This window comes from Sphaeramia orbicularis, chromosome 22, assembly GCF_902148855.1.
Source record: "Sphaeramia orbicularis chromosome 22, fSphaOr1.1, whole genome shotgun sequence".
NCBI classification, from domain to species: Eukaryota; Metazoa; Chordata; class Actinopteri; order Kurtiformes; family Apogonidae; genus Sphaeramia; species Sphaeramia orbicularis.
The window spans coordinates 21,193,462-21,204,735 of record NC_043978.1 but is presented as its reverse complement, the minus strand read 5'-3'; the positions used below and the strand labels follow the sequence as shown (position 1 = coordinate 21,204,735).

The window sequence follows — 11,274 nt, the reverse complement described above, 5'->3', positions numbered from 1 at the left end:
ACACACCAATGTATAATGATGAATATGTAATCAGTATCGATTTTTGTCTTGTCTGGCTTGTCCCACTGTCTTGTCTCGTCCTGTCTCTGTACACTTTTGTCTCTGTGAGCCCTCCCTCTATGTATATGTATACAAGCAAGGAATGAATGAACATGTGAATATGAAGTTGGAGATTGTTACTTAAACACAAGCTGTACGTAAAAATAAAGTTGTCCTCCGAAGAAGGGTGGTGGTGGCCTGTTTAGGGAAAAAAAAAAAAGTTATATGAAGTTTTCCTATCAGTTTATTACCTCGGACCCCCAAAGGGGAGGCAAAGGGTAATGTTTTGGTTTGGTTTATTTCTTTGTTTGTTAACACTCTAGCAGGAAAACTATTGGTTGAATTCATACCAAACTGGGTTTATAGATTGCCAGTGACCCAAAATAGATGTGCTTACAAAGTAGGTCATACATTTATACTGAGGCTGTGAGGATGAATCTGGATCAATTACAAGACCAATACCACTGAAAGCCGTCTTGAGACCAGTCTGAAGACCCACATCACTACATATTAAAGTAAAGCTTGCAGAGAAGAAATAGAAGTGAGATGAGAGTGTGAAAAACCTCAAATTCTGGATGTCTGAGGTCCTCAATGTGGAGACAGATTGTAATGCCATTTGACTTTCACCTTGGTCACAGTTTAAATTATTGTATCAGGTATGCCTTAAGAGTTTTAATGGGCTGAGAACATGGACTTTAAAGGGTCTTCTGTCATCTGTTCATCTCGTGTACGTGTTATCTCAGACAGATCCGACATTTGCAGTAGGTTCCTATTAGTTCTCCAGCAGCAGGTTGTTACCATACATGAGGAAGGCTGAGTTTAGTTTCCCCCTTCAATAGCTTTCATCAAAGCTTTTCAGAGTGTATGACAAAGATGAAACCTAACATGACTCATCAGAATGATTATTTTGGAGAGGATGAGAGGACACAACACAAGAGACTCTTCCTTTAACTTCCTGTCTTTTCATCTTTGTCATTAATTATAATACTTTATCTGTTATTGATGTGTTTTTCTCTCTCTTTTCTCTTGTTTTGTAGCCAATAAATCTTATTAAACTGAACTGAATTAAATAATACTCCTCCTTTCTGCTGTCACTTCACACCAGAAACAACTTTACTTATGCTGTCAATCTGTAAATCTGGACTTTAAAGTTCTCTGAAGAGTGAAACATTTTTCTCAAAGTACATCTGACTGGTATATAGTCTATAGGTAAACTAAAAGGTACAGCCACTAACCACTTAATGCAAGAGGAAAACAGAGGATACCAGCTGCGATACAAAAAAGAAGTGCAGAGTCTAGTATAATGTGAACATTTGTCAGGTGCAGAGCCTGCATGACTGTTTTTTAGTCTAATAGATAAAGACAACACATAAGCAGATGTGACAGTTTGGCCTTTATTAGCGGGGGTGCACAGAACTGTTGCACATGCACATACATGGTCCAATTAAAGAAACCACAGTAAACCCATGTATGTGTAGTAAAAAAAAACCTGCTTCACGCACCATCATTCATGTCATTTCTGAGAAACAGTTTTCTTCTTAAACATTGAAATACTCTCCATGCATCACACTTAAGGTGACTTTATGACAACTTTTCAGTCTTCCAGCTTTTGCTGAGCAGTGTTGTGCAAGTTACTGCCAAACTGTAATTCATTACAGATTACTTGTCACTACTATTTAAAAGTAATTCCTTACCTTACAATATTACTGTCTGAACTGTAATGTGTTACATGACTCCTGTTTTACTTTTGAGTTGCATACAGACTCTCGTCATAAATGGTGTGCATGCAGTAGAAACCCCACCCCCAAAAGTTGAATAATAACCCTCACCAATACAAGAGACAGGAGAGCCATGGGATGCATAAATTTGCTCCCCAAAGTACAGATGGACAGATAGCTCAGTAAGTAATGCTACTGGCTATAGTGTTTGAATCCCAGCAGGAACACTTGCATTTTTTCAACATTTTAAATGTTCAAACAGGGGGTGTGGCACCAAGGTCGCCGACAAGTAATCTGCAATTGATAAAGAATTCTAACCAGTCATAGGAAAATTAGCTTACCTTGTTATTGCTGATCAAAGGGATCATGCTAATGCTTACTAGCTTCTGTAAAACAGGGTTAGGGTCAGTAATGAGCACACATCCATGTGGTCAGTGGACTGTCTTCTGCCACCTTCACCCTTGGCTGAGCACCAACAGGAAATACAACTTTCCTGCTGCATTTTTGATTCCTTAAGGCAGTGATTTTCAACCTTGGGGTCGGGACCCCCCATGGAGTCACCTGGAATTCAAATTGGGTCGCCTGAAATTTCTAGTAATTGATAAAAAATTAAAACTTACTGATAAAAATTTAGGTTATATAGCCTAAATGTTGCCTGAAATTAACATTTATTTGCAACATATTATAGCAAACTATTACACGATCAAAAACAAATTAATTTTAGCAAATAAAATGTCTCCATTTTGAATGTCTGGGGTCACCTGAAATTTCTAATAATTTATGAAAAAAAAAATTAAAAATTAAACTTACCAATAAAAATGTACATTATATAGTCTAAATGTTGTCTAAAATTAACATTTATTTGCATAGTAGTATAGCAAACTACTGCATGATCAAAAAAGAATTAATTTTAGCCAAAAAAAAAGAGTCTGTTTTGAATGTCTGGGGTCGCCAGAAATTTGTGACATTAAAATGGGGTCACGAGCCAAAAAGGTTGGGAACCACTGCCTTAAAGTCTCACAGTCTTGCTGTTTTGTTTTGTTTTTTTTTGGCATTTGAGCAATTACATAAATTAAGGGTGAAAAGTGTGTCGTAACACAAGTGTTACTGAACATGCACTGAGTAAAATATTATTGAAAATTGATAAGTAAGGCCTTACACTACTGCATTAAAGCAAAAAGTAACATGTTATTGTAATGCATTACTTTTGTAATGCATTACTCCCAACACTTGATTATGATGACTATGTGAACTCAGTGCAAACTATAGATAATATGTGTACCTAGAATCAGAGATACAGTCACCCTCTTGACAAGTGGCAGGAAAAAGTTAATGAAGGACACTGTCAAGCACTGGGCCTTTGACAAAGCCAAGCATTCACAGCCTACGTGTTCATCTGAGAGGGACCGGCTTTTTAAAAGCCAAGGGGTTTAAGAGGCTGTGCTTGATAGTGTTTAGCAACATTGGGCAAAACTCAATAATTACCCTCAAGCAGTAGCAGAAGTGGTCTTTGAGCACATGAAACTTCTGCATCTACCCAGGTTTATGGATGTTAAAGGGCCGTTTTAGACAGGTAAAGAGGATGAATACATGATGGGCAGCTGCAATGGAAGGATCTCAACTATTTGAACCTGGGGGGACAGAGCTTTTTCTATTGTTGCCCCAACCCTCTGGAACTTCCTCCCACCTACCATCCAACACTGCTCTGACCTCAACACTTTCAAATCCCTTTTAAAAACTCACTTATTTAAGATTGCTTTTAATGTTTAACTGTTTTACATTCATATGCTTGCCTTTTGCATCTGCTTTTATCTGATTTTAATGTGTTTGATTTGTCTTTATCTGCTTTATGTAAAGTGTCTTTGAGTTCCTTGAAAAGCACTATACAAATAAAATGCATTATTATTATTATTATTATTATTATTATTATTATTATTATTATTATTATTATTATTATTTGCTCAATTAAAACTAACCAGGTGCTTTTTTCAGTCTATTTTAACATTATAAATAGACCCACTTCATTTTTTTTTTTTTTTGACATATTCTAAAAATTTACATAGAATGTGGATGGGTTCAAACTTTTTTTTTTTTTTATTAGACCATGAAATGAAGCTGGTAAAAAAAAAAAAAAAAAAAAAAAAAAACTCCTCTCGACCAGATGACTGACTGAAACCTGAGAAAATGTATGTCTTTAGGACCAAGAGCTTTTCAGCCCCTGACTCACACAAATACATACTCAGAGAGAGAGAGAGAGAGAGAGAGAGAGAGAGAGAGAGAGAGAGAGAGAGAGAGAGAGAGAGAGAGCGCTCTGGGCTGTCGTCACTGGAGCCGCAGCAGCATCAGCATCACCGGAGTGAGTAACAGTGCGCAACTTGGAGAAACAACTACACCGGAGACGCATTGGAGACGCATGACAGTCTGTTAACGCCGTGTTTTCCCACGAGTGTTTGTGTCCACCTTTTTAAAAGTCTGTCTGCTCTGAGGATTCATGAAGACGTAAAGGTGCCAAAAAAGTGCCAGCTCTTTGGGTTCTACCGAAAAAAAAAAAAAAGGGAGCCATGGATTATATGAAAAATCACAATACTTATCTCTCCATCGTCATTTTGATAGGTAAGTAGTCTTAACTTTACTTCCTTGAGCCATTCTGCAACTTTTCCTCCATTCAACCCTTTTTTTTTTTTACTTTTCTTTTTCTTTCTTTCTTTCTTTCTTTCTTTCTTTCTTTCTTTCTTTCTTTCTTTCTTTCTTTCTTTCTTTCTTTCTTTCTTTCTTTCTTTCTTTCTTTAAACACCAATTAACCAACAGTGTGGTATAAATTACACCGTTAGGCATCGTGCTTTTCTCACAGCACAAAAATGACATCTGGTTTGAAGTTTAATATCACCACCTTTTACCCACGTCCACCAGGTGTTTTTGCATCCACTTTGAAACCAGGCGTCATATTCTCCTGTGAAACACTTGAGAGATTGATTTACATTCATTTACACTGCAGCAAAGAGAGAAGACTTGGCACCAGGGCTCTGCGTGTATAACTCTGAGTGGGTCTGCAAGTGCAGTTAGTAGTGAGTACAAAAGCAGTAATGAAGACAGTTTTCACTGATGGACAGACCATGGATATGTGTTTTACATTGATAAAGTTCGTTTTAAGTGTTGCTTTCAGTGTAAAAGGCTAAAGGGTGTAAAAGGGTCTATATGTCGTATTTTTCCTTGATGCCAAAGATGTTATTGTATTAGATTCTAAAGATATGAACTGAATTTATTCACACTAATGGGCCGGGGGATTTATGTGACTATTAGAGGGAGTAGAGAAAATTAATGCCACAGAAACTTTCATGACAAGCATCAGACAGTAGTCGCTTTTCCAGTGGACATCTGCAGAAAACTTTACTGATATTTACGAAAACACATGCGTAATGTCAGTTTTTCCTTTAAATCACAAATGCGATGATTTGTTTATTTATTATCGTGAGATGACGCGAGAAGTCATTCCATAAACATGGTGACAAACATAAATATCGTGTTGATTTACAGATATATTCATTATGATTATATATTGCCCCTCTATCCTGTACTAAATTTAAAAAATGATTTGGTTTTCTGGTGTGTCCACACATGTTACACACTTTTCTTTTAAAACTCTTCTTTGCTTGTTGTAACATCCGTCAACATCTGTTTTTGTTTGTTCACGTGACTCTAGTTGCGGAAAAAGGTCTTTCCATTGCAGTTTTGGGTGATATACCATTTGCGCTACGCCTGAAAAACCACCTCTTGCCAGTGCAAAAACTTTTAATCGAAAAACGAGTGTTTTGGCGAAATTGTCATTTTTCCATTAGACAAATTTTTATGCGCAAGTTATCCATCCATCCATTTTCTGAACCTGCTTTATCCTCACTAGGGTCACGGGGGTCACTGGAGCCTATCCCAGCTACTTAAAAGTTACTTAAATTTGTATTTGTAATTTGTAAATTTGTAATATTTTAAATTTGTTCTTTTAAGTAGTTACTTAAAAATGCTCAAGTTATATTTACACAATTTTGACTGTCAGTGGAAAAATGACTGTTTATTTACAGATATATTCATTATTATTATATATTACCCCTCTATCACGTACTAAATTAAAAAAGGATTTGGTTTCCTCGTGTGTTTACACATGCTACACACATGTTTGTTTTAAAACTCTTCTTCTTTGCTTGTTATAACATCCATCAACATCCACTTTTTTTTGTTCACGTGACTCTAGTTGCACAAAAAAGGTCTTTCCATTGCAGTTTTGCGTGATATACCAATTTCGCTACACTTGCAAAATCACCTCTTGCAAGTGAAAAAACCTTTCATCAAAAAATGAGAGTTTTGGCAAATTGTCGTTTTTCCATTAGGCAAATTTTTATTCGCAAATTATATTTGCACAATTTGAGGGTCGATGGTAAAGCAACTAGTGACCAGATGGGATGAGAACCATTAAGAAGCAACTTTCAGAGTCAGGAAAGGTGACATAGTGATAAAAGCTAGAAGCACTGTTGTTGTTTTCTCCACTGGGGGGGTACTGATCTACCTTGGCAGAGGTCTGTGCTCTCTGAGTGCTTTTCTAGTTCTCCCTGTTTATGTTGACATTTTTTCATCCTGTTGCCCAACTGGTACAGTGTTTACTGGAAGGCGTGTTAGTGCTTTCTGCTGACCGTATCAGATCAGACTTAATGTCATGTGAAAGGAGTGAGTGTTAGGCTCAGAGTTATGTATGACCAGTAGAACCATGTCATGTGGGCATAGAAATTATGATGTTCCCCATAGTGTGCACTCATGAACCAATACTTGGAAGGAAATGCACGTAGTCTTTTCTTCGCCCTCTAATGTGCCGCTGCATGATTTGTCTTCTGCTGAGTATTTATCGCATGTGCGTCGCCAATTAGGATGATGAACCCATTTAATCCAATGTGGCCCCGTTTGTAAAAGGGCATTGGGTACTTGGGAAGCCCCACCCCCCAGACAACAGGAGGAGCTCCTTTCAGCTGTAGGAGCCACAGTGACTAGACTGGTGTAAGTGGCTCTTACTGCAGTCAATCCTAGTGACAGGAGAAAACCCAGAGAAACCCCTGCCAAAAATCACACCATTACATCAGCCCCCCCCTCTGTCTCCTGCCTCGAGTCAAGTTGAGGCGAGACGATCGGCGAGGGGGTGACAGTTCTCTCATGGTTCTTAGCGCCCAAAGGAGTTGCAACCTGTAGAGATGAAACACTTCTTGTCAGCTTCTTGTTGCCAGTAAGAGCTGAGAATACGTGAGTGGTCCTTTCACGGTATGAGCGAGATGCAGGGTGGTGCTGCTGCTCTGACTTTTCCCTACTGTGTCGTTATACGTGTCAGGTCAGGAGGGTAAATTTTACAGGGTTATCCATCTTCTCTAATGTCTGCACTGCTTTCAAGTTGATCCACCCTCAGACATGAGTCAAAAGTTGATTTAGGGTTGTGTTTTGCTGGAAGGGTTCACTGGTTTTCGTTGCATTGCTTCTATGCAGAGCTGCACGATATAGTGAGAAAGGCAAAGGCATATCCTGATTATTTTCACAGCGCTGCAATTCAAGTATATTTCCTTGATGGTAAAAGGTGATTCACGGATGTGTAAATATTTTTGCACTGTGTATTTTTGTTAAATTTAACACAGAAATTGAAACTAGATTAAAATAAAAATTAAAAATAACTATGAGCTTTCATTTTACATATTTATGCAGAAACTCTCTTAATATTGCAGCCTTTTGTGATTATATAATTGCACAAGCTGACATTGCACTTAATTGTACACCTGCAGTCTTAGTATATAAACCATATGACAGTGTTTTTAATGAAGTTGATAATTGTTATTTCTTTTTTATATACTTTATTTTTGACAGATTTTACATTTTTTAACAAACAGACAATAAAATGAAAATGTAAAGACATAAGAAGCAACAGACGTCAACAAGCACAGACAGGGCAGTATCAAAATTTAAAGTACAACGGTAAAGAAGTGTGTCAATGAGTCACAATATTATCCCATCATGATAAGAGGGATGAGTTAGCTTAGGTATTGTCCTGTTTCACTCCATGTCAGATCATTCAGATATATTCTCATGTTGCATCAGATCATGTCCAGGTGTACGAAATGGTTCCTCTGTGAAAATAATTGTTGATAATTGTTATTTCATGTGTTTTTTCTTCATGGTGTACTCCTGGTTGTTGTCAGGAAAAAAAGAGGTGACCACTTTTATTAATAAAGGGGCTATATTTAGTACTTTGAAATATTTAAAAAATGGCCTAAACTTAACATTACAGTGTTTAGTGTAAAGCTCTCAGAAGTTCTGTCAAAGATGCTGCCAATGTATTGGAGTGAAGAGATATTAACTGAATTTATTTACATTGACGGGCCGGGGGATTTATGTGACCACTCGAGGGAGTAATGAGTCACTCTGCTAGTTTTTCCATAGTGAAGAAATCTAACACCATGGGGCCTTTGACCAAAGCATCAGAAAGTGACTAGATAGGATGAGTTTGATGAGAGTTTGATACTGAAATGGGTGAGTTTGATTATGAGGCTTGTGAATGTATAAAGTTATTACCCCGCCCCCCAAAGGGGAGGCAAGGGGTATTGGTTTTGGTTCAGTTTGTTTGTTTGTTTGTTAACACTCTGCAGCAAAACTATTGGTTGAATTCATACCAAATTGGGTTTATAGATTACTGGGGACCCAGAATAGATTTGATTACATTTTGGGAAAAAGTAGGTCAAAGTTCAAATTTTTTAATTTTTAAAATCTTTTTTTTTTTTCACATTTACTTTTAATGGCTGAAATTTCAAATGTCTGTAGCAGCAACACTACTGGTTGAATTCATTCCAAATTGGGTTTATAGATTGCCAGTGACCCAGAATAGATATGGTTACATTTTGGGAAAAGTAGGTCAAAGTTCACATTTTTTATGACTTTTTACAATCTTTTTTTTTTCACATTTACTTATAATGGGCAGAATTTCAAATGTCTGTAAAAACATCAATTTTGTTTCAATTTACTTCAAACTTGGCACATATATACAGGCAATTGACATGCTGACATCACCACATGCATAGACATGATGACATCAGCTGGATCAATGCCAAAATAAGCTACAGTATATGCAAGGGGCAGGGTTTGTTGTTCCTAGCAGTACTTGGTATGTAATGTTTTTATCTTTGCTTTTTTGCTGTTTGTTGATCCACGGTTCAGACTAAACAGTGACAGGTCTGACCTTGTTTGGAAGATTCCAAACATCTTCATTGTAGCTGTTGACAACACAAACCGTACAGAAAACTGATGTGGTTAGTGGTTTTACTGTCTGTTTTCAGTCTAAAAACAGTGCTAAGCTAACAGAGCTGTAATGTAAACTATCAGCTGATGCAGCATGTATAGATTATAGGACACAGAGTTATTTTGACTGTCAAAATAAATGGCTTTATTTTAGTTTGAGGAAAAAAACTTGATGATGCCATGATACAGATGTGTGTAAACAATGAGCTTTATTCTTCATATTCAGTGAGTGATGCAGTCTGTGGGTGATTCGTTGATTCGTTTTTGGTAGTCCTAAGTGTGTTCTGTTATGTGACTTGTGTGGAATATTAATCCTATACAGGACCTCTTTAAAACAGTAGTTTGTTGCAAAGTGACTCATTGCACATGTTTTTGCAATGTGAAGCTGTACAGTATTTATTTTATGTATTTTATTTTATCTTTATTTAATCAGGAAGTCCCATCGAGATTAGGAATCTCTTCTGCAAGGGAGACCTGGCCAAGGTAGCAGCCATACGAAGTCCAAACAAAATAAAACACATACATGATACACAATTAACAATAAAACACAATAACAACTATTCAACCATAATGACATCAAGGAAAACAGTGACATTCCTCCTTCACTGCATTCTCCATGATACTTTTAAAATCATTAACAGACAAAAAACTGTATAATGTTATGGCTTTTTGTACTAGGAAAAATATTCTACAGCACTGGATTTAGGATAAAACCCCCTCAGTTGTAGGGTGGCATAGGGTACTAATGGAATTCATACCCCTGGACTTTCTGACCTGTCTCATGCACCACAAGACCAATGCTTTTGAAAGAATATGGAAACCATTCCTTGGCTATATTAATGTGAATGTATCTGCTATAATGACAAGAGCATTTGTATAAAAATGATTTTCTTTTTTTTCTACCCAGCTTCCATTATATTGAATACTGTACTCTACCTTTCATATGTATAGCCTGGAAGGTATGTGTGTGGGCATATGTATATGTGTGTGTACATTTATGTGTGTATATGCATATAAATAATTGTATTTATTTATTTATTTATTTATTTTCTGACCACCGCAGTCTGTGTTTTGTGTTTTGTTTTATTATTTTGTTTTATGTGTGTGTGTTTAAAAAAGAAAGAAAAGAAAAAAACCCAATAAACACATTCATTAAAAAAAAAAAAAAAACATTAACAGAAATGAATGTATGTAGTTTTACAGTGAAGACGTGTGACGGTATTGCAGTTGCCCTTTTAGACTCTACAACAGTTTTCTCCTTCCTTTCCCTGTAACATCACAGCTAAATGATAGGCTTTATCCTTCCTCCACAAAAGGTAAATGCATCTATGTGACACGCCTTTGCAAGTAAATGCATCTTTTCACTCTGACTCACGCCATAATTTCTACCCATTTCTCTGACTGAGCTGCTACATGTGTTCGCAAAACAAGGACCGGAAGGAAGACTTTTAGATTAGATTGTAATTTTGAAGTCTGGGGTCTTTCATTGTTATTAAAGGTATTGACTGACAGAAACAGAATCAGAACATTCTAAATTCATACTGAACTGGCATAGCTTTTAGTTAATGTCTGCAAAGATGTGACATGTGATAAAAATGGGCATCTCAGAAATAAATATTGCTGTGTTCGTGGTAATAACTGAAGGGTCTGTGTTGTATGTGGATGAAACAGCAGGAATCGTCAAACATTAACACCATGTTTGTACATATGTTCATGCAGGTTTAATGATTCTCCTCACACTAATCATATGTGTTTATTTTACACCTTTCGGTCCCCATGCGTCTATGAAAGTTAAAAAATAAATATCTGATCTATACTTAATCAGCAGTGTCTGAATCTCATTACCCGGGGCAGTGCACACCGTGTCAAAGCAGTTCAGTCGGACCATTACTCACCTAATTCAGTTTATCTCAGTGCAGGCCATTAAAAGTTTATGCTTTGATAGATTTTCTAAACACACCTTCCACATTGACATTATATTTAAAGTCACTTAAGTCAGATTAATCCTGTTAGTTGAATTTAGACATGAAATTTAACCTGAGATAATGGCATAAATGGCAATATGCACAACTTTATTTTTTCTTCCACATCAAACGAAATGTTGAAGTTTGACCCTGACTTAACCCAGAGCTTTAACAGAGGAGCTTTAAGGCATAAACTGATAAGTGGGAGCCTCAGACGTGGTTGGGAATTAGATGTTTATACC

At 36.7% G+C, this 11,274-nt stretch overlaps 1 protein-coding gene across 1 annotated transcript in view; it reads left to right on the top strand.

Moving 5' to 3' along the window:
• Positions 1–4,130: 4,130 nt before the first annotated feature.
• ltk (leukocyte receptor tyrosine kinase) overlaps positions 4,131–11,274 on the top strand; it is a 137,947-nt gene continuing 130,803 nt past the window's right edge. The window contains exon 1 of the mRNA XM_030127224.1: positions 4,131–4,370. Coding sequence (XP_029983084.1) covers positions 4,319–4,370 — 52 coding nt within the window. The 5' untranslated portion in view covers positions 4,131–4,318. The remainder of the gene's footprint in view (positions 4,371–11,274) is intronic.